Source organism: Epinephelus fuscoguttatus, linkage group LG13, assembly GCF_011397635.1.
Source record: "Epinephelus fuscoguttatus linkage group LG13, E.fuscoguttatus.final_Chr_v1".
NCBI classification, from domain to species: domain Eukaryota; kingdom Metazoa; phylum Chordata; class Actinopteri; order Perciformes; family Serranidae; genus Epinephelus; species Epinephelus fuscoguttatus.
Genome location: NC_064764.1, coordinates 15140616 through 15164712, shown reverse-complemented (window position 1 = coordinate 15164712; position 24097 = coordinate 15140616). Strand labels below are relative to the sequence as shown.

Genomic DNA, 24097 nt, shown 5'->3' with positions numbered 1-24097 from the left:
GTGTAAAGGATAGTCCAACATGGACTCAGGAACACTTTGGAAAATCATTGTCAGTAAACACACTTCATATACAAATGCAAGTTAAAACTCTACCATTCAAAGTAAAAAACATATATTAACAACATCCAGAAACGCTGCAGACTTCTCTGAGCCCGAGTTCATCCCATCTGAGATGGACTGACACAAAGGAGAAAAGTGTGCTGTGGTCTGATGAGTCCAAATTTCAAATTATTTTCGGACATGATGGACATTGTGACGTTGTGATGGATGTTGAGAAAGGTGGCTGGCCACTGATGGTCTGACTGTAGATGTGCTTGACAGATGGACCAATTGATGAAACCAGATGAGGAGATTGCCAACAAGACAGTGGAGACTACTGACTGATGACCTAGCCGCACACCAGTGGAGATGCCCAACTGATGACCTGGCTGGGAGTTGACTGAAATGTCAACTGAAGGTCTGGTAGATCTGGCAGCACATCAGCTGAGATGGAGTATTGGAGATGTAAAAGATCTGGCAGGGCATTCGTTGTCTTAGTGGCACTGGGCAGCTGAACCACAGAGGTACTCGACAGCTGAGGAAGCCAACTGTATCAGACGCCATTGGGACTGTGCTTTGCTCTGAGGGCTCCACAGGGTTATCCCCTGAAAATGGTAAGGTGAGCTACTAGATATCAGGGTAGCTCCTCAACTAGTTCAGTGGCAACTTGAAGAGTTCAGGGAAGGCATTTCCATGGCAGGCAGGTGGTGGACTAGCTGGCACAGGACAGGCAGGCCAGAGGCAAATGATTCCAAGACTAACTGGCTGAGAAGCAGGCCAGATCTGGAGGCTGGCAAGCCAGAGACTAGCTTACTTTAGTGCAGGTCAGAGGTAAGCTGACAGAGGCCTTTTGTTTCACGCAGTAACTCCTACCATGCATTTGGCTTCGGTAGGTCTTATGGTCTAAATGAAGCTCTCTCTGGAAGTGAATACAGAACGCGTCGCAGGGCTGATGCGGGCATTCTTTTGTGCTTGCTGCACTGCGTCTGGTTTCAAACGGGGCTATGCCTGATAGCATGTCCAGACTGTCTGTCATGATGGTCTGAAGCACCCTGTTATTATGTAGCAAGTATACTGAAAGTATTTCCCATACTGGACATCCACACTCAACAGTTAAGTAGGAGAGGGCTAGTGAAGTGGATCACAAGGTTTGTGAGTGGCACCTCAATTGGTGCCCGTGAGATGGAGATAATGTTGTTTGTGCAAGTATTTAAGCTTTTTTCTTCTCAATATGCGTTTTATTGAAAGTGATGCTTTAGGAAGTTCGATGTTCACAATGTTCCAGGTTTGCTCCAGACGACGTTAGTAGCAATTTACATATGGCTTTCCAGTTGTGCAGGTGGAAGACGCATACCTGGGTTTTTTGTGGCCAAGAACAAAAGTTCTATCAGAAAGTTTAATATGCATAGTAGGAAACTTTCCAAATTCTCCAGAGGTGAAATAATGTGGTGACGTCTACCAGACTAGACAAGGTAAAAGATGTTGAACACCTTCGAGAACACACAGTAGTGGTTTATCTGTGCACAGATCTCATTATATGCAAAATATTGCCAAATGGGTTTATGGGTATATCTTTTTTCAAAACGCTCAATGGAGCTAATGGTACAGTTTCATAAGACTGTTGATTTTTCAAAAACAGGTTGTACTTGAGCCGACATTAATACTTACTTTTTTCTTGAAAATGAGATACCCTCTAATTTAAAGAATGGAAAACAGCACTGTCTCTTTTTACTTTAACCTAACCATGTTCATGAACATTGGACATTACCATTATCCAGCCTTTGCCTTTTGCCTCCTGCTCTACAGCTTTATTGTGTCTGCTAATCTTACCATGATAATTATAATATTACGGGAGAAAACACTACATGAGCCCATGTACATTTTCATTGCATTTTTATCTGTCAATGCTCTGTATGGTTCCACTGGTTTCTTCCCCAGATTCCTCATGGACCTACTGACTGATACTCATTTCATCTCTCGTCCTGCTTGTTTTATTCAGATTTATGTTATTTACACATACGTTTTTTACGAACTGACCATTCTGAGCATCATGGCATATGATAGATATGTTGCTGTTTGTCATCCTTTACATTATCACAGAAAGATGAACTCGAAAACTGTCTACATTTTGACATTTTTGCTTGGGTCTGTCCAACCTGTTACCTTACAGTGTGCATTATTATGGTTGTCAGGCTTCCTCTATGTGGTAACAATATACAGAAGGTATACTGTGCCAGCTGGAATATTGTAAAATTATCATGTGTTACCAATGCTCTTTACCATATTGTTACTTCTTTGGGGGCCACAATTCTAGCCTCTTTTTTGTGGTTTAATCTTGTATACTCATCTGAGAATTGTGATTGCTTGTTGGAAGTCATCAGAGGTCAGAGGAAAAGTATTACAGAGCTGTATTCCACATGTTATTTCATTTCTGATCTATCTCTTCACATCATTAAGTGATGCTGCTCTGAGTCGACAAAATCTTAAAAAGATTAATCCATTTGTGGTTATAATTGTGTCACTCGAATTTGTTATTATTCCTCCAGTTGTAAATCCTCTTGTTTATGGCCTTAAATTACCAGAACTTAGAAAACACATCTTCAAGATATTATGCTTAAAACCTCAAACAAAAAAGATTTCCTGTACATTACCAGAGTCTACTCTGATCATGTGAATGCTGTGTGTAGTAGGGAATAAATCATACACAAAATATATGAATCATGTCAAAGCAAAATGATAAAGTTTCTGCTGTCCTTATCAACTATCTTGTGACAACCAGGACTAGACAAATTGAGATTGTCTCCTTTAAAGTAGTTTAACTACAGTATTGTGAAAAGAGACTAATGGCACAAAGTGAAATGTCTGCTGAAAATGCAATCATTGCTTATAACATGAATTTTGAAATGTGCATTCTTTTCATTTGAGGTTGATGTGACTTGTAACTAACTTAGAATAATCATGTATATAAATTAAAATGTATGTCATTATTTAATATTCTATATTATTAATAACAATCTAGTGAATTCATTTTTTAAATTCATCCCCACAACACCAGATAATCTATTACGGGCAATCAGGCCACATAATGCTTCATTTACATTCCCCACATCAACTGTATTGACTTTCTTTTCTTTTCTTTTCTTTTCTTTTTGAGATACTACAACCCCAATTTCAAAAAAGGTGGGACATTGTGTAAAATGTAAATTAAATCAATTAAAATGCAATTACTTGTAAGTCCTTTTCCCCACTTATATTCAAATGAATCCAGTCCAAAGAAAAGATATTTAATGTTCAAAATGATCAATTTTATTGTTTTTGTAAAATGTACTTAATTCTAAATTTGATTCCTGCAACACGTTCCAAAAAAGTTGGGACATTCCACAGGTAAACAGGTTAATTGCTGACAAATGATAGTATCATCAATAGGTGTGAAAGGGGCATCTTAGAAAGGCTCAGGTGTTCACAAGCAAGGATGGTATGGGCACTTTTGAAAAACTGTGGGGCAAACAGTCCAACAGTTTGACAACAACTATTCTCAATGCACAATTGCAAACAATTTAGGGATTTCACCATCAACAATCTGTAATATCATCACAAGATTTGGAGAACCCAGACAATTATCTGCATTTAAGGGACAAGGCTCAAAAACAACACTGAATGGCTGTGACCTTTGACCCCTCAGAGGGCACTGTATTAAAAACTGACTTGACTGCATCAAGGATAGTACAACATGGCCTCAGGAACACTTTGGAAAATCATTGTCAGTAAACACACTTCATATACAAATGCAAGTTAAAACTCTACCATTCAAAGTAAAAAACATATATTAACAACATCCAGAAACGCTGCAGACTTCTCTGAGCCTGAGTTCATCCCATCTGAGATGGACTGACACAAAGGAGAAAAGTGTGCTGTGGTCTGATGAGTCCAAATTTCAAATTATTTTCGGACATGATGGACATTGTGACGTTGTGATGGATGTTGAGAAAGGTGGCTGGCAACTGACGGTCTGACTGGAGTTGACTGAAATGTCAGCTGAAGGTCTGGTAGATCTGGCAGCACATCAGCTGAGATGGAGTATTGGAGATGTAAAAGATCTGGCAGGGCATTCGTTGTCTTAGTGGCACTGGGCAACTGAACCACAGAGGTACTCGACAGCTGAGGAAGCCAATTGTATCAGACGTCATTGGGACTGTGCTTTGCTCTGAGGGCTCCACAGGGTTATCCCTGAAAATGGCAAGGTGAGCTACTAGATATCAGGGTAGCTCCTCAACTAGTTCAGTGGCAACTTGAAGAGTTCAGGGAAGGCATTTTCATGGCAGGCAGGTGGTGGACTATGTTGGGAATAGAATGATTTTATGTGTTTTACTATCAGTTGTGTTTCACTATATAAGTTTTAGATGTGTGAACAATGAGAATACTGAGATGATTTCAGCTGATCTGAATGTGTTTGCTTTGCAGAAGTGGAGAAGTACAGGAGAGGAAGAGACATGAAGTCTGAGGAGCACATACCACAATGCTTAGATAATTAGTTTCATATATGGTAAAAAGAATAGAAAGTGATGTACAGATAGTAAGGTACAGCACGTGTAGGGAGTTGTGTTGTTCTCTTGTCTTTCAAAACAGGAACCACGCCCCCACTGTCAGCGGGAAGGAGTCAGATTAACACGAGGCAGGGGCGTGGTGTGGTGAAGGAGGAAGTGGAACTGCCAATGAGAAGAGGACAACGCCTTGCGTGCACAATGACACTCTGTTACGCTCAAATATACTGGGTCAGGGAAAGGACAGGAGGTCAGACTTCGTGAACTGACACACCTTTGTTGTTCGTCAGGGACGTGAAGTTGAGACCCAGAGCTCTGTAATTTTATTCCTTTACTGCTTAATAAACTACATTAACTGAGACCGAATATCTTCTCCTATTGCTTCAATAAAGAACACGCAGGACTGAGCTCACACATAGCATATTGGAAAGTAGGATGAGCCCCAGTCCATCAACTAGCTGGCACAGGACAGGCAGGCCAGAGGCAAATGATTCCAAGACTGACTGGCTGAGAAGCAGGCCAGATCTGGAGGCTGGCAAGCCAGAGACTAGCTTACTTTAGTGCAGGTCAGAGGTAAGCTGACAGAGGCCTTTTGTTTCACGCAGTAACTCTTACCGTGCATTTGGCTTCGGTAGGTCTTATGGTCTAAATGAAGCTCTCTCTGGAAGTGAATACAGAACGTCGCAGGGCTGATGCGGGCATTCTTTTGTGCTTGCTGCACTGCGTCTGGTTTCAAACGGGGCTATGCCTGATAGCATGTCCACTGTCTGTCATGATGGTCTGAAGCACCCTGTTATTATGTGGCAGGTATACTGAAAGTATTTCCCATACTGGACATCCACACTCAACAGTTAAGTAGGAGAGGGCTAGTGAAGTGGATCACAAGGTTTGTGAGTGGCACCTCAATTGGTGCCCGTGAGATGGAGATAATGTTGTTTGTGCAAGTATTTAAGCTTTTTTCTTCTCAATATGCGTTTTATTGAGACATACTGTATCAGTCTAGAGCAGGGGTATTCAACTAAAATTCAAAGAGGTCCAGTTAGAGAAAATTTCCTAGAGCAAAGGTCCGGAACATCATAAGTTCTAACTTGATTTATTGTGATATATATACTGAAGTAGCCTAGTAGTTGTATCAACATCTGCATGTAATCAACATCTGACTGTCAAATCAAGTAAAAAAAAAATGATTCAAAAACTTTTCAACAGTATTAATTGACACTTAACATTGAACTATACAGATATGCATTTAAAAATAAAATGGAGAAAATAAATGAAATAGTTTTTGAAAAATTGTGCATCTTAACATAAAGTGCTGAATTTTAGAATAAATAAAATAAAGTGTAGCAACAGCTTGAATTTTCCTTTTTCTTTGTTAACTTTTTCACATCTTGACTTAACAGTCTCAACCAATTTTATAATAAGAAAATAACTATTGAACAGTTTTACAGCTTCTCTTTAGATAGATAGATAGATAGATAGATAGATAGATAGATAGATAGATATACTTTATTTAATCCCCAGGGGGAAATTTAAAATGTCCTCAGCAGCAATGACAAAAAAGACACAAATCACAAGAACACAGCACACATTATGACACAAGAAAAATCCTAAAAGCACATAAGATCACAAGGTGTGAATAAAAGGTATAAAAAGGTGTATAAAAACAGTACAATAGATACAAAAACACCCCCCGAAGAATGGTTCAAAGTTTGATCGGAGGGAGGAGTTGTACAGTTGTATTGCTGTGGGTATGAATGATTTTTTTGTAGCGCTCTTTTGAACAGCGGGGGAGTCTGTATCTGATGCTGAATGTGCTCTTGAGTGTGTCCAGTGTTTTATGGAGAGGATGGGTGGTGTTGTATATGATCCTATTGAATTTGGCCTGGATTCTGTCCTCCACCACCTCCTCAAAAGTGCTCAGCTTCAGGCCAACAACGGACTGGGCCTTCTTAACCAGCTTGTTGAGCCTGTTGGCATCCTTTTTCTTAACACCCGTCCCCCAGCACACCACGGCAAAGAAAAGAGTGCTAGCTACAACAGTCTGGTAAAACATTTGCAGCATCTTGTTGCATACATTAAAGGACCTGAGCCTTCTCAAAAAATACAGCCGACTCAGGCCCTTCTTGTACACTGCCTCTGTGTGTGTGGACCATTCAAGTTTATTGTCCAGTGGGACACCCAGGTACTTGTACTGCTCCACAATCTCCACGTCACTCCCACTGCTTTTCTTTCCCTCTTTTCCCACTCTGCCCACGTTTTGTTGTTCAGTGAGAGAAGAGTGCTCGAGCTTGTCCTGCCAGGATTTTAAATCTGGACTGGAATGGTTCTACGGCCATTCTCATACATATGTGCAGGTGCTCATTGGTGAGCCTGGAACGATATTTAGTTTTTATTATGTTCATTGTGGATAAAGCTGCCTCGCACCTGTATGTGGAGCCAAACATGACAAGATGTACAGGGCTACTTTCCTGAGACCTGAGAAAGCTTCCTCTATTTCTCTCCCCGTCTCTCGCTCACTTCCTCTACCTCTGTGTTTCTCCCTTTCTCCCGCTCACTCGCCTCTCCGTCTTCTCTCCTTGTATCACTTTCTTTCTTTTTCTATATTCTATCCTTCTATATTTCTGTCTTTCTATTTTTCTTATCGCCTTTCCACTTGTCACTCATTTCTCACCTCTCTCATCTGACTGTACGGAATTGCAATGTTAATTGCCTGGAAATCAGAGATTTGACTGGCTTGGTGGCATCATGTGGGATGGCTTAAGGGTTTAGAGCATTGTTGATTGGAGTGCAGTCTGCAGGCCAATGGCAGCCCTCAGAAACATTTTTTGGAGCCCTGGAACATGATTTTATTTTAATCATCCCCAATCTACTTCAGTACTTTCACTTTCAATCACCTACATTGAACACATTATTCGACTACTTTGTAGTCGAATAATGTTTATTTGTTATAGTGTACCGTGCTCCTGGCCCGTATTCTGAATTTGTATCTGAATTCTCAGAGTTTTTATCCAGTTTAGTTCTTAAATCAGATAAAGTTATTATTGTAGGCGATTTTAACATTCATGTCGACGTTGATAATGACTCCCTGGCTACCGCGTTTATCTCATTATTAGACTCCATTGGCTTCAGTCAGGGTGTACATGAACCCACTCACTGTTTTAACCATACCCTCGATCTAGTTCTGACGTATGGAATTGAAATTGATAATCTAAAAGTCTTTCCACAGAATCCCTCGCTATCGGATCATTATCTGATTACTTTTGATTTCTTTTTACTCGATTACACGCCACTCAGCAACAGTTACTATACTAGATGTTTATCAGATAGTGCTGTCGCAAAATTTAAGGAAAAGATTACTCCGTCATTAAATTCAATACCAAGTCCCTCAGTAACAGAGGTTTCCTGTACTGACTTTGATCATTTTGTCGATAGCGCTGTAGGCTCGCTGCAAACAACACTTGACTCTGTAGCTCCTCTTAAAAAGAAGTTAAAAAAGCAAAGAAAGTTCGCTCCTTGGTATAACTCTCAAACCCGTAAGTTAAAACAAATATTATAAAATTTGAAAGGAATTGGCGATTAACCAAACTGGAAGAATCTCGTTTAATCTGGACAGACAGTCTCAAAACTTATAAGAGGGCCTCCGCAATGCCAGAGCAAACTATTACTCAGCATTAATAGAAGACAATAAGAACAACCCCAGGTTTCTTTTCAGCACTGTAGCCAGGCTGACTGAGAGTCAGAGCTCTATTGAGCCTTGTATTCCTTTAGCCCTTAGCAGTAATGATTTTATGAGCTTTTTTTAATGACAAAATTCTAACTATTAGAGGCAAAATTCATGACTTCCTGTCCTCAGATAGTACCTATCTAACCTCAAACACAGCTGTAAAACCTAATATATATTTAGATTGCTTCTCCCCAATTTCTCTTCAAGAATTGACCGCATTGATTTCTTCATCTAAATCATCAATGTGTCTCTTAGACCCCATCCCAACTAGGCTACTTAAGGAGGTCTTTCCTTTAGTTAACACTCATATATTAGATATGATCAATATATCCTTATTAACAGGCTATGTACCACAGTCTTTTAAGGTAGCTGTAATTAAACCTCTACTAAAAAGCCCACCCTGGATCCAGAGGTGTTAGCCAACTATAGACCAATATCTAATCTTCCCTTTATGTCAAAGATCCTTGAGAAAGTAGTCGAGACCAGCTGTGTGATTTTCTCCATGATAATAATCTATTTGAGGAATTTCAGTCAGGATTTAGAGTGCATCATAGCACTGAGACAGCACTAGTTAAAATTACAAATGACCTTCTGATTGCTTCAGATAAAGGACTTGTCTCTGTACTTGTTTTATTAGATCTTAGTGCGGCGTTTGACACAATTGACCATCAAATTCTACTGCAGAGACTGGATCACTTAATTGGCCTAAAAGGTTCTGCACTGAGCTGGTTTAAATCTTATTTATCTGATCGTTTTCAGTTTGTTCATGTTCATAATGAATCGTCCTTACGTACCAAAGTTTGTTTTGGAGTTCCGCAAGGTTCTGTGCTCGGACCAATCCTATTTACTCTATATATGCTTCCTTTAGGTAACATCATTAGAAATCACTCTATAAATTTCCATTGTTATGCGGATGATACACAGTTGTATTTATCGATGAAGCCAGAAGAAAGTAATCAATTAACTAAACTCCATAACTGCCTTAAAGACATAAAAACCTGGATGAGCACCAATTTCCTGATGTTAAATTCAGACAAAACTGAAGTTATTGTTCTTGGCCCCAAACAACTCGGAGACTCTGTATCTGATGACATAGTTTCTCTAGATGGCATTGCTCTGGCCTCTAGCACTACCGTAAGAAACCTCGGAGTAATATTTGATCAAGATTTGTCTTTTAATTCTCATTTAAAACAAACCTCACAAACTGCATTTTTTCATCTGTGTAATATTGTGAAAATTAGGCCTATCCTGACCCGAAAAGATGCAGAAAAATTGGTCCACGCTTTTGTTACCTCAAGGCTGGATTACTGTAACTCTCTATTATCAGGTAGCTCTAGTAAGTCCTTAAAACCTCTCCAGCTAATTCAGAATGCAGCAGCACGTGTACTAACAGGAACTAAGAAACGCGATCATATTTCTCCTGTTTTAGCTTCTCTGCACTGGCTCCCTGTAAAATCCAGAATTGAATTTAAAATCCTACTGTTAACTTATAAAGCTCTAAATGGTCAAGCTCCGTCATATCTTAGAGAGCTCATAGTGCCTTATTATCCCACCAGAACTCTGCGCTCTGAGAACGCAGGGTTACTCGTGGTCCCTAAAGTCTCCAAAAGTAGATCAGGAGCCAGAGCCTTCAGCTATCAGGCTCCTCTCCTGTGGAATCATCTTCCTGCTACGGTCCGGGAGGCAGACACCGTCTCCACATTTAAGACTAGACTTAAGACTTTCCTCTTTGATAAAGCTTATAGTTAGGGCTGGCTCAGGCTTGCCCTGTACCAGCCCCTAGTTAGGCTGACTTAGGCCTAGTCTGCCGGAGGACCCCCCTATAATACACCGGGCACCTTCTCTCCTTCTCTCTCTCTCTCTCTCTCTCGTATTCTATTACTGCATCTTGCTAACTCAGCCATTCTGGATGTCACTAACTCGGCTTCTTCTCCGGAGCCTTTGTGCTCCACTGTCTCTCAGATTAACTCATATCGCAGCGGTGCCTGGACAGCGTGATGTGTGTGGTTGTGCTGCTGCCGTGGTCCTGCCAGATGCCTCCTGCTGCTGCTGCCACCATTAGTCATTAGTCATACTTCTACTGTTATTATACACATATGACTATTGTCACACTTGTATACTGCCAGATATTAATACATACTTTCAACATATTGTACCGCAGTAGCCAGAACTATAACTATAATATTATTACTTTCAATAATGTTGTTGTAAGCTACTGTCATTACCTGCATCTCTCTCTCTCTCTCTCTCTCTCTCTCTCTCTCTTTCTCTGTCTCATTGTATCATGTGGATTACTGTTGAAGATATAAGCCGTGTCTCCCCTCTCTCATCATGGGCAATGTGAGGTCACTGGCAAATAAGATGGACGAGCTGACAGCGGTCGCCAAAAGTCAGAAGGAGTACCGGGAATGTAGTCTGATGTGCTTCACTGAGACATGGCTTCACCAGGACATTCCCGACAACAACGTCTCCATCAGCGGCTTTCAGACTGTTCGGGCCGACCGGGACTGCACCGAGAGCGGTAAGCGAAAAGGAGGGGGGCTTGCTGTTCTAGTAAATAACCGCTGGTGCAGTCCTGACCATATTTCCATTAAGGAACAAATCTGTTGCCCGGACATTGAACTGTTTGCTGTTGGACTCAGGCCGTATTATTTGCCCAGGAGTTTTCACATGCCATTATTGTGACTGTTTACATCCCCCCCTCTGCCAACCCGACGTCGGCATGTGACGTCATTCACTCCGCCATAGCCCGCCTGCAGACTAAACACCCGAGTGCCTTCATAGCTATCTCGGGTGACTTCAACCACGTCACCATGGCAACAACATTACCCACATTCACACAGTATGTGAGCTGCCCTACCAGAGAGGAGAGGACACTGGACTTGCTGTATGCAAACGCCAAAGATGCATACAGCTGCTCCCCCCTCTGGGTAGGTCAGACCACAACCTGGTGCACCTCAACCCCTGCTATGTACCACTAGTCAAGAGCCAGCCTGCGACCATGAGGACAGTGAGGAGATGGTCGGAGGAGGCTTATGAGTCACTGCAGGGCTGTTTTGGTGTGACAGACTGGCAGGCACTCTGTGAGCCACATGGGAGGACATCGACGGGCTCACAGAATGCATCACGGACTACATCAGCTTCTGTGTGGACTCCACTGTCCCAGTTAGGACTGTCCATTGTTACCCAAATAACAAACCGTGGGTAACAAAGGACATCAAAGCCATCCTAAATGCAAAGAAGAGGGCCTTCAGAGCTGGTGACAGGAGGAGGTGAGAACAATACAGGGGAGCTGAAGATGAAGATAAGGAAGCTAAGGAGAGGTACAGGAGGAAGCTGGAGAGGAAACTCCAGCAGAACAACATGAGAGAGGTCTGGAGTGGAATGAGGACCATCACTGGCTTCAGGACCAACAACAGAGGAGTTGAAGGCAGCGTGGACAGGGCCAATGAACTGAATCTGTTTTTTAACAGATTTGACACTGCTGGACCTGCCCATCCCCCCCCCCCCACTCTTCTGCTGTCTGTCTTGGTCAACCATCTCCCACTCCACCCTCTTCCCCCCCTCCTCCCTCTCACACCACAACACCCTCCTGCTTGACGCCCCCTCCTCCTCCTCCTCACACCTCCTCCCCCTGTGGTCACACTGACTGCTCTCTCCATCATGAGGACTACACCCCCTCCCCACGTGTCGTCACCTCCACAGTGTGCTTCACTGCTGACCATGTGAGAAGACAGCTGATGAGACTCCACTCAAATAAGGCTGCAGGCCCTGATGGTGTCAGCCCCAGGGTGCTCAAAGCCTGTGCCCCCCAGCTATGTGGAGTACTTCAGCATGTCTTCAACATGAGCCTGAGTCTCCAGAGGGTCCCCTTGCTGTGGAAGACATCCTGCCTCGTTCCTGTGCCAAAGACGTCGCGTCCCAGTGGCTCCAGGGACTACAGACCCGTGGCATTGACCTCCACATCATGAAGACCCTGGAGAGACTCATCTTGGAGCAGCTCCGGCCATGGTCAAGCCACTTTTGGACCCCCTCCAGTTCGCCTATCAGCCCCGACTTGGAGTTGAGGACGCCATCATCTACCTGCTCAACCGTGTCTACACCCATTTGGACAAGCCGGCGAGCACTGTGAGGGTCATGTTTTTTGACTTCTCTAGTGCGTTCAACACCATACGTCCAGCTCTACTGGGTGACAAGCTGACAGCAATGCTGGTGGATGCCCCCCTGGTGTCCTGGATTGTAGACTACTTGACTGGCAGACCACAGTATGTGCGCTTGCAACACTGTGTGTCAGACAGAGTGGTCAGCAATACTGGGGCCCGAGGGGACTGTCCTCTCTTCCTTCCTCTTCACCCTCTACACCACGGACTTCAGCTATTGCACTGAGACCTGCCATCTTCAGAAGTTTTCTGATGACTCTGCTATAGTTGGATGTATCACCAAGGGTGATGAGGATGAGTACAGGGCTGTTGTGGATAACTTTGTCACATGGTGTGAGCAGAACCATCTGCAGCTCAACGTGGCAAAGACAAAGGAACTGGCGGTGGATCTGAGGAGGACCAAGACACCGGTGACCCCTGTTTCCATCCAGGGGGTCAGTGTGGACATTGTGGAGAGCTATAAGTACCTGGGGGTACACATTGACAATAAACTGGACTGGGTTAAGAACACTAACGCTCTCTACAGGAAGGACCAGAGCCGTCTCTATTTTCTGAGGCGACTGAGGTCCTTCAACATCTGCCGGACTATGCTCAGGATTTTCTATGAGTCTGTGGTGGCCAGTGCTATCCTCTATGCTGTTGTGTGCTGGGGCAGCAGGCTGAGGGTGGCGGACGCCAACAGACTCAACAAACTGATCCGCAAGGCAAGTGACGTGGGAACGGAGTGTGACTCTCTGATGGTGGTGTCAGAGAGGAGGATGCTGTCTAAGCTACGAACTATCTTGGACAATGTCTCACACCCACTCCACCATGTGCTGGTCAGGCACAGGAGTACTTTCAGTGGGAGACTCATACCATCAAGATGTACCACTGAGCGTCACAGGAAATCATTCCTGCCTGTGGCCATCAAACTGTACAACTCCTCCCTCTGAGTGGCCCTGTGACTATTTCACACACTGCAATAATTTAATCTAACTTGTGCAATAACCCCATTCACCCTGACTGTATATATTTTGTTTGTGTAAATAATCTTGTTCAGTTTACAATATATATATATGTATATATATATATATTTATTTAAGTTTATGTTTGTTAATAATTCCTGTTTATTTAACTCTATATTTGTGAATACTAATGTTTAAATTTCTTATATTTTCACGTATCTTTCCTCTCTTGCAAGGAGCAACTATAACATAAACAATTTCCCCTCAGGGATCAATAAAGTATTTCTGATTCTGATTCTGATTCTGATTAATTTGTTATGCTGATCTGTTCTGTACGACATCTATTGCACGTCTGTCTGTCCTGGAAGAGGGATCCCTCCTCAGTTGCTCTTCCTGAGGTTTCTACCGTTTTTTTTTCCCCGTTAAAGGGTTTTTTTGGGGGAGTTTTTCCTTATCCGCTGCGAGGGTCTTAAGGACAGAGGGATGTCGTATGCTGTAAAGCCCTGTGAGGCAAATTGTGATTTGTGATATTGGGCTTTATAAATAAAATTGAATTGAATTGAATTGAAAGTAGTGTCTGTCCTGTTTATTGCTTGGGCACTGTTATTTACGTGACAACACCTGAACATAACACACACAGACACACGTTGGCTGTTTGTTTCTACCTCTCCCCTCCCTGGAAGTCTCGGACCTCCAGCCGCCCGCCTCCACCTCGATTAAACACTGAAAATAAAATAAAAGAGGGAGCCAGGTTTTTCCTATTTTATCTTATTTTGTTTTATTTCTCCCTCTCCTCTTGCTAGAAGCGTTGGACCTCCCGCCTCCCGCTCCGGTCTCAAACACGGAGGTCTCCCTCTCCGCTGAGCACGCCCGGCCTGTTAAATAGCCTGTAACCACTGTGTGACACAAACTCAGTGCTTTGGTCATGAAATAATGTCGGGCTCGGTTCGGGTTCGGACAGAAATATGCGGCCCGTGCCACACTCTAACACACACAGACACAAACACACGGAAAATTGGACATTATCATCAGTTTATGAAAAACCCCCCGGACGCCCCAGACGGGACGTGAAAAGTGGACATGTCCGGGCAAAAGAGGACGTTTGGTCAGCCTACTACAAAGTCAAACTTTGGACAAGTATCAAACAAGTATCTGTCAGATTAGGAATGATAACTTGTAGAAAGCCTCTGGTTGCATGGCAACTAGTGGGAATTATGAAAGCTATAGATAGGGATGTTGATGGACATCTCAGCAGTTTAATGTGGAAGTGAGATGTGCATATTTTTCCTGAGTGGCCCTCAATCATATGCTGGCTCCCTAAATTGTAACGCAGTCATCAAAACTTTAATAAACCTTTTGTCTAGAGTGATGCTTTAGGAAGTTCGATGTTCACAATGTTCCAGGTTTGCTCCAAACTGTGTTAGTAGCAATTTACATGTGGCTCCCCGGTTGTGCAGGTGGAAGACGCATACCTGTTTTTTTATGGCCAAGAACAAAAGTTTTATCAGAAAGTAGGGCTGTGACAATAACCGCATCACCGCAATACCGCGGTCACGTGATGCCTACTGCGGTGAAGAGGTCATCACCGCACAACAAAAAAAAAAAAAAGAAAAAAAAGAAAAAGAGAAAGAAAACAAAAAGCTGATTCATCATGGCGGCGGATCTGGTTCCCAAGCCAAATGTTAAAAGAATACTCAGACGATTTGGGAGTTATGCCCTTTCGCTATCATTTTCATATTGAGACAACATGATGGATATCGTTTTTGTGTCTGTAGGTCCAGTGGCTGGGTCTCAGCAGTTAGCATTGGGGTCAGTACGTCCGGCCCTGTGATCCACGGAGGGATACACCGGTGAGCAGGCACAAACGTAGCTTGTAAACAAAACTCAGCTGTTTATTTAGCCTAGCGATATCTCCGGATTGTAGTAGCTGCAATGGACGACTTTGAATGTGATTTTGAGGAGTTTCTTGTAGCGGACACAGACCCAGAGCCATACCTGTTTGAGCCGGAGCATACAGATGAGGAACTCCCAGGTGTTGGATGCTGAGCGGGCGAGAAGAGAGGCTGAATCCTCCGGAGCGGCGGAGCAGCAACGGGCCGAGGGGAGACGGAGGTCAGGGGAGGACTGGTGGTGTAGCTGCGGGGCTAGCTAACATATTCCTACGGAGGTGGAATCATTTTGCGGCACAGAATGGGATTCGGTGTTACCATCGTTGGGGAGATATATCAACAGGAGGAAAACTGCCACAGAGAGTGCATCACAAGGAATGAAAACTTGTTTTCATTGCTTGTTGTTGCTTTTACCGAGTGACCTAACGTACCTGTCCCAGAGCCAGCTGCAGCTGTTGCTCACCGGTGTATCCCTCAGCGCAGGATGTAAACACACTGTAGTTCATGTATCAAACCTCTTCTAAAACGACTAAAACTGACTCTTGTTTTTTGAATTAACGTGATGTATCACCACCATACCACGGTGATACGTCACTCTGTCACCGCTGTGAGAAAAAATACCTACCATCACAGCCCTATCAGAAAGTTTAACATGCATAGTAGGAAACTTTCCAAATTCTCCAGAGGTGAAATAATTTTGTGACGTCTACTAGGCTAGACACCATAAAAGATGTTGTACATCTCCCAGAACACCCAGTGTTGGTAAATAGGTTTAAATGTATCAATGTCTTTTTGATTCAGAGAATGGAAAACAGCACTGTCTCTTTTTACTTTAACCTAACCATGTTCATGAACATTGGACATTACCATTATCCAGCCTTTGTCTTTTGCCTCCTGCTCTACAGCTTTATTGTGTCTGCTAATCTTACCATGATAATTATAATATTACGGGAGAAAACCCTACATGAGCCCTTGTACATTTTCATTGCATTTTTATCTGTCAATGCTCTGTATGGCTCCACTGGTTTCTTCCCCAGATTCCTCATGGACCTTCTGTCTGATACTCATTTCATCTCTCGTCCTGCTTGTTTTATTCAGATTTATGTTATTTACACATATGTTTTTTACGAACTGACCATTCTGAGCATTATGGCATATGATAGATATGTTGCTGTTTGTCATCCTTTACATTATCACAGAAAGATGAACTCGAAAACTGTCTACATTTTGACATTTTTTGCTTGGGTCTGTCCAACCTGTTACCTTACAGTGTGCATTATTATGGTTGTCAGGCTTCCTCTATGTGGTAACAATATACAGAAGGTATACTGTGCCAGCTGGAATATTGTAAAGTTATCATGTGTTACCAATGCTCTTTACCTTATTGTTATTTCTTTGGCGACCACAATTCTAGCCTCTTTTTTTTGTGGTTTAATCTTGTATACCCATCTGAGAATTGTGATTGCTTGTTGGAAGTCATCAGAGGTCAGAGGAAAAGTATTACAGAGCTGTATTCCACATGTTATTTCATTTCTGATCTATCTCTTCACATCATTAAGTGATGCTGCTCTGAGTCGACAAAATCTTAAAAAGATTAATCCATTTGTGGTTATAATTGTGTCACTAGAATTTGTTATTATTCCTCCAGTTGTAAATCCTCTTGTTTATGGCCTTAAATTACCAGAACTTAGAAAACACATCTTCAAGATATTATGCTTAAAACCTCAAACAAAAAAGATTTCCTGTACATTACCAGAGTCTACTCTGATCATGTGAATGCTGTGTGTAGTAGGGAATAAATCATACACAAAATATATAAATCATGTCAAAGCAAAATGATAAAGTTTCTGCTGTCCTTATCAACTATCTTGTACGACAACCAGGACTAGACAAATTGAGATTGTCTCCTTTAAAGTAGTTTAACTACAGTATTGTGATAATAGACTAATGGCACAAAGTGAAATGTCTGCTGAAAATGCAATCATTGCATATAACATGAATTTTGAAATCTGCATTCTTGGGTTTCATTTGAGGTTGATGTGACTTGTAACTAACTTAGAATAATCATGTATATAAATTAAAATGTATGTCATTATTTAATATTCTATATTATTAATAACAATCTAGTGAATTTATTTTTTAAATTCATCCCCACAACACCAGATAATCTATTACGGGCAATCAGGCCACATAATGCTTCATTTACATTCCCACATCAACTGTATTGACTTTCTTTTCTTTTCTTTTCGAGATACTACAACCCCAATTTCAAAAAAGGTGGGACATTGTGTAAAATGTAAATTAAATCAATTAAAATGCAATTACTTGTAAGTCCTTTTTCCCACTTATATTCAAATGAATCCAGTCCAAAGAAAAGATATTTAATGTTCAAACTGATCAATTTTATTGTTTTTCGTAAAATGTACTTAATTCTAAATTTGATTCCTGCAACACATTCCAAAAAAAGTTGGGACATTCCACAGGTAAACAGGTTAATTGCTGACAAATGATAGTATCATCAATAGGTATGGAAGGGGCATCTTAGAAAGGCTCAGGTGTTCACAAGCAAGGATGGTATGGGCACTTTTTGAAAAACTGTGGGGGCAAACAGTCCAACAGTTTGACAACAACTATTCTCAATGCACAATTGCAAACAATTTAGGGATTTCACCATCAACAATCTGTAATATCATCACAAGATTTGGAGAACCCAGACAATTATCTGCATTTAAGGGACAAGGCTCAAAAACAACACTGAATGGCTGTGACCTTTGACCCCTCAGAGGGCACTGTATTAAAAACTGACTTGACTGTATCAAGGATAGTACAACATGGCCTCAGGAACACTTTGGAAAATCATTGTCAGTAAACACACTTCATATACAAATGCAAGTTAAAACTCTACCATTCAAAGTAAAAAACATATATTAACAACATCCAGAAACGCTGCAGACTTCTCTGAGCCCGAGTTCATCCCATCTGAGATGGACTGACACAAAGGAGAAAAGTGTGCTGTGGTCTGATGAGTCCAAATTTCAAATTATTTTCGGACATGATGGACATTGTGACGTTGTGATGGATGTTGAGAAAGGTGGCTGGCAACTGACGGTCTGACTGTAGATGTACTTGACTGATGGACAAGTACATTGACGGTCTGACTGTAGATGTACTTGACAGATGGACCAATTGATGAAACCAGATGAGGAGATTGCCAACAAGACAGTGGAGACTACTGACTGATGACCTAGCCGCACACCAGTGGAGATGCCCAACTGATGACCTGGCTGGGAGTTGACTGAAATGTCAACTGAAGGTCTGGTAGATCTGGCAGCACATCAGCTGAGATGGAGTATTGGAGATGTAAAAGATCTGGCAGGGCATTTGTTGTCTTAGTGGCACTGGGCAGCTGAACCACAGAGGTACTCGACAGCTGAGGAAGCCAACTGTATCAGACACCATTGGGACCATGCTTTGCTCTGAGGGCTCCACAGGGTTATCCCCTGAAAATGGCAAGGTGAGCTACTAGATATCAGGGTAGCTCCTCAACTAGTTCAGTGGCAACTTGAAGAGTTCAGGGAAGGCATTTCCATGGCAGGCAGGTGGTGGACTAGCTGGCACAAGACAGGCGGGCCAGAGGCAAATGACTCCAAGACTAACTGGCTGAGAAGCAGGCCAGATCTGGAGGCTGGCAAGCCAGAGACTAGCTTACTTTAGTGCAGATCAGAGGTAAGCTGACAGAGGCCTTTTGTTTCACGCAGTAACTCCTACCATGCATTTGGCTTCGGTAGGTCTTATGGTCTAAATGAAGCTCTCTCTGGAAGCGAATACAGAACGTCGCAGGGCTGATGCGGGCATTCTTTTGTGCTTGCTGCACTGCGTCTGATTTCAAACAGGGCTATGCCCGATAGCATGTCCACTGTCTGTCATGATGGTCTGAAGCACCCTGTTATTATGTGGCAAGTATACTGAAAGTATTTCCCATACTGGACATCCACACTCAACAGTTAAGTAGGAGAGGGCTAGTGAAGTGGATCACAAAGTTTGTGAGTGCCACCTCAATTGGTGCCCTTGAGATGGAGATAATGTTTTTTCTTCTTTTTTCTTCTCAATATGCGTTTTATTGAGACATACTGTATCAGTCTAGAGCAGGGGTATTCAACTAAAATTCAAAGAGGTCCAGTTAGAGAAAATTTCCTAGAGCAAAGGTCCGGAACATCATAAGTTCTAACTTGATTTATTGTGATATATATACTGAAGTAGCCTAGTAGTTGTATCAACATCTGCATGTAATCAACATCTGACTGTCAAATCAAGTAAAAAAAAAAAGTATGATTCAAAAACTTTTCAACAGTATTAATTGACACTTAACATTGAACTATACAGATATGCATTTAAAAATAAAATGGAGAAAATAAATGAAATAGTTTTTGAAAAATTGTGCATCTTAACATAAAGTGCTGAATTTTAGAATAAATAAAATAAAGTGTAGCAACAGCTTGAATTTTCCTTTTTCTTTGTTAACTTTTTCACATCTTGACTTAACAGTCTCAACCAATTTTATAATAAGAAAATAACTATTGAACAGTTTTACAGCTTCTCTTTAGATAGATAGATAGATAGATAGATAGATAGATAGATAGATAGATAGATAGATAGATAGATAGATATACTTAATTTAATCCACAGGGGGAAATTTAAAATGTCCTCAGCAGCAGGGGCAATAATGACAAAAAAGACACAAATCACAAGAACACAGCACACATCATGACACAAGAAAAATCCTAAAAGCACATAAGATCACAAGGTGTGAATAAAAGGTATAAAAAGGTGTAACAGTACAATAGATACAAAAAAAAAAAAACCCCGAAGAATGGTTCAAAGTGCATATGAGTTTGATCGGAGGGAGGAGTTGTACAGTTGTACTGCTGTGGGTATGAATGATTTTTTTATAGCGCTCTTTTGAACAGCGGGGGAGTCCGTATCTGATGCTGAATGTGCTCTTGAGTGTGTCCAGTGTTTTATGGAGAGGATGGGTGGTGTTGTATATGATCCTATTGAATTTGGCCTGGATTCTGTCCTCCACCACCTCCTCAAAAGTGCTCAGCTTCAGGCCAACAACGGACTGGGCCTTCTTAACCAGCTTGTTGAGCCTGTTGGCATCCTTTTTCTTAACACCCGTCCCCCAGCACACCACGGCAAAGAAAAGAGTGCTAGCTACAACAGTCTGGTAAAACATTTGCAGCATCTTGTTGCATACATTAAAGGACCTGAGCCTTCTCAAAAAATACAGCCGACTCAGGCCCTTCTTGTACACTGCCTCTGTGTGTGTGGACCATTCAAGTTTATTGTCCAGTGGGACACCCAGGTACTTGTACTGCTCCACAATCTCCACGTCACTCCCACTGCTTTTCTTTCCCTCTTTTCCCACTCTGCCCACGTTTTGTTGTTCAGTGAGAGAAGAGTGCTCGAGCTTGTCCTGCCAGGATTTTAAATCTGGACTGGAATGGTTCTACGGCCATTCTCATACATATGTGCAGGTGCTCATTGGTGAGCCTGGAACGATATTTAGTTTTTAATGTGTTTATTGTGGATAAAGCTTCCTCTATTTCTCTCCCCGTCTCTCGCTCACTTCCTCTACCTCTGTGTTTCTCCCTTTCTCCCGCTCACTCGCCTCTCCATCTTCTCTCCTTGTATCACTTTCTTTCTTTTTCTATATTCTATCCTTCTATATTTCTGTCTTTCTATTTTTCTTATCACCTTTCCACTTGTCACTCATCTCTCACCTCTCTCATCTGACTGTACGGAATTGCAATGTTAATTGCCTGGAAATCAGAGATTTGACTGGCTTGGTGGCATCATGTGGGATGGCTTAAGGGTTTAGAGCATTGTTGATTGGAGTGCAGTCTGCAGGCCAATGGCAGCCCCCAGAAACATTTTTTGGAGCCCTGGAACATGATTTTATTTTAATCATCCCCAATCTACTTCAGTACTTTCACTTTCAATCACCTACATTTAACACATTATTCGACTACAAAGTCAAACTTTGGACAAGTATCAAACAAGTATCTGTCAGATTAGGAATGATAACTTGTAGAAAGCCTCTGGTTGCATGGCAACTAGTGGGAATTATGAAAGCTATAGATAGGGATGTTGATGGACATCTCAGCAGTTTAATGTGGAAGTGAGATGTGCACATTTTTCCTGAGTGGCCCTCAATCATATGCTGGCTCCCTAAATTGTAACACAGTCATCAAAACTTTAATAAACCTTTTGTCTAGAGTAATGCTTTAGTAAGTCTGATGTCCACAATGTTCCAGGTTTGCTCCAGATGACGTTAGTAGCAATTTACATGTGGCTTTCCAGTTGTGCAGGTGGAAGACGCATACCTGTTTTTTTAATGACCAAGAACAAAAGTTCTATCAGAAAGTTTAATATGCAAAGTAGGAAACTTTCCAAATTCTCCAGAGGTGAAATAATGTGGTGACGTCTACCAGGCTAGACAAGATAAGAGATGTTGAACACCTTCAAGAACACACAGTAGTGGTTTATCTGTGCAGAGATCTCATTATACGCAAAATATTGCCAAATGGGTTTATGGGTATATCTTTTTTCAAAACGCTCAATGGAGCTGATGGTACAGTTTAGTAAGACTGTTGACTTTTCAAAAGCAGGTTGTACTTGAGCAGACATTAATACTTACTTTTTTCTTGAAAATGAGATACCCTCTAATTTAAAGGAATAACTCTAAAGGAATGAACTTAGATCCAGTGTTTCATTAAGTCCATGAGGTTCCATACTGTTGAGAGTGAAAATCCAAAAGGACTCTCTCTGTAATAGTTTTTTAGTAATATCTCCCCCTCTTGGAGAGGGAGAGATTTTTTTAAGGCCCACAAATTTGAGGGATGCCGCTGAACCGTGAGCCCTCTCTTTGTAATGCGTTGCTATGGCATAGTCCATGTTACCATTCCTGATCGCTGCCTTGTGTTCTGCAATACGTAGCTTAAGATTGCGTTTAGTTTGTCCGACATAAATTTTTACACAGGGGCAAATCAGTTTGTAGATCACATGGGTAGACATGCAGTTGATAAACTCAATGATTTCATAACTTTGTCCTGTTTGAGGGTGTTTGAAAGTCTTTGTGTCATATGTGTTTGAACAGTGTGTACACCTGCCACAGCGATAATTGCCTTTTAGCTGTAGCCAGTTGGTCTTAGGGCTGGGGGACATGAAACTGGATGAGACCAGGTGATCCTTCAGATTCCTCCCTCTCCTGAAGCAGAATCTGGGTGGAGAAGAGGCAAGTGCTTTAAGATTCGGGTCACAGTTGAGTATTTTCCAGTGTTTCATAATGATCCTTTTGATTTCTTGTGATTTCTTGTTAAATTCAGAGATAAATATAGTTCTGTTATCACAGGTTTTGTTGACTGTAGTTGGGTTAAGAAGAACATTACGGTTTTGTTCCTTGGCTTTGTTGTAGGCTTTTATTATTGTACTTTTTTGATATCCTCTCTCTGTGAAACATCTATGCATGTCTTGTGCTTTTAATACAAAGTCTTCCTCACTATTATAGTTCCTTTTCAGGCGCAGGAATTGACCATAGGGGATGTTTTCTATCATTCTCTTTGGATGGTGGCTCCTTGCATGCAGGATAGTGTTTCTGTCTGTGGGCTTGCGAAAGATGGTTGTGACAACTTTACTTGTGTCTTTAACTGTGATGAGCAGGTCAAGGAAGTGAATCTGTGTCTTGTTGTGTTCCATGGTGAACTTCAAAGATGGGTGTGTGCTGTTGATGTAGTCCTTAAAAGCAAAAAGATCCTCCTCATTTCCTATGAAGCATAAAAGAATGTCATCAATATAACATTTCCAAAAGAGGACATACTTCAGGAGTGAGTTAGCTTCCTTGTTGTTGATATAGTGGTGTTCCCAATAGCCCATGAAAAGGTTTGCATAATTAGGTGCAAAAGTAGCTCCCATCGCTGTACCTTGGATTTGCTTGTAGAATTTATTATCAAACATGAAATAGTTGGATTTCAGAACAAACTCAGAAAAAACCTGTAACAGCTCTGAAGGGACATCACAGGGTCATTGTTCCAGGTAATATGCCAGAGCATTTAACCCTTCCTTGTGTGGTATGTTGCTGTACAGGCTTTCCACGTCAAAAGTGACCATGTATGCTTCTTTAGGAATGTTAACATCTTCAAGTAAGCAAATCACATCCCTGGTGTCAGTCAGATGTGATGGCAGGGTTTTTACAATGTCTTTGATAAAATGATCCACAAATTGACTCTGGCTCAGGCTGGTGGTAACAATATCAGGCTCTGATATGGAATTATTGCTGGATATAATAGGTCTGCCAGGGAGCTGATTGAGCCGTTTATGGACTTTGGGTAACAAATAAAACACAGGTGTAGATGGATGTTCAACTTTGAAAAATCGTATTGCTTTTGGGATATCCAGTTGTTCTTAAGTGCTTTATCCAGAATCTCGTCTCTTTTTTTCTTAAAATGTTCCTTAGCATCTGCTGATAGTGGCTGATAAAATATCTCATTGTTTAGCTGCTTTATTGCTTCAGCCTCATAGTCACATGTGTTTTGGACAACAATAGAGCCACCCTTATCAGCTCTCTTAATAATAATTTTTGAGTTGGAACGCAGTTCAATAAGGGCTTGTCATTCAATAAAGCTGATGTTCTGAGTTTTACTGACATTAGTCTTTTTTACCACTTTTGCCAAATCATTTTCTACCAATTTACTGTATGTGGCAAGTGTAGAGTTAGGCATCCCCCCTGGATAGAAAGTAG

At 41.7% G+C, this 24097-nt stretch overlaps 2 protein-coding genes and 1 pseudogene across 4 annotated transcripts in view; all 3 read left to right on the top strand.

The window, feature by feature from the left end:
- The window catches only part of LOC125899663 (translationally-controlled tumor protein homolog), a 589762-nt gene that overhangs the window by 326285 nt on the left and 239380 nt on the right, over positions 1–24097 (top strand). The gene's annotated exons all lie outside the window — the stretch shown is intronic.
- Positions 1745–2713, top strand: LOC125900244 (olfactory receptor 52E4-like; annotated as a pseudogene).
- Positions 16102–17073, top strand: LOC125900243 (olfactory receptor 51E1-like). Its single transcript, XM_049595148.1, has one exon. It carries the CDS (start codon positions 16102–16104, stop codon positions 17071–17073), a length of 972 nt encoding a protein of 323 aa, XP_049451105.1.

Coding starts and splice junctions, on each gene's coding strand:
- LOC125900243 (XM_049595148.1), top strand. CDS start 16,102: ATGGAAAACAGCACTGTCTCTTTTTACTTTAACCTAACCATGTTCATG.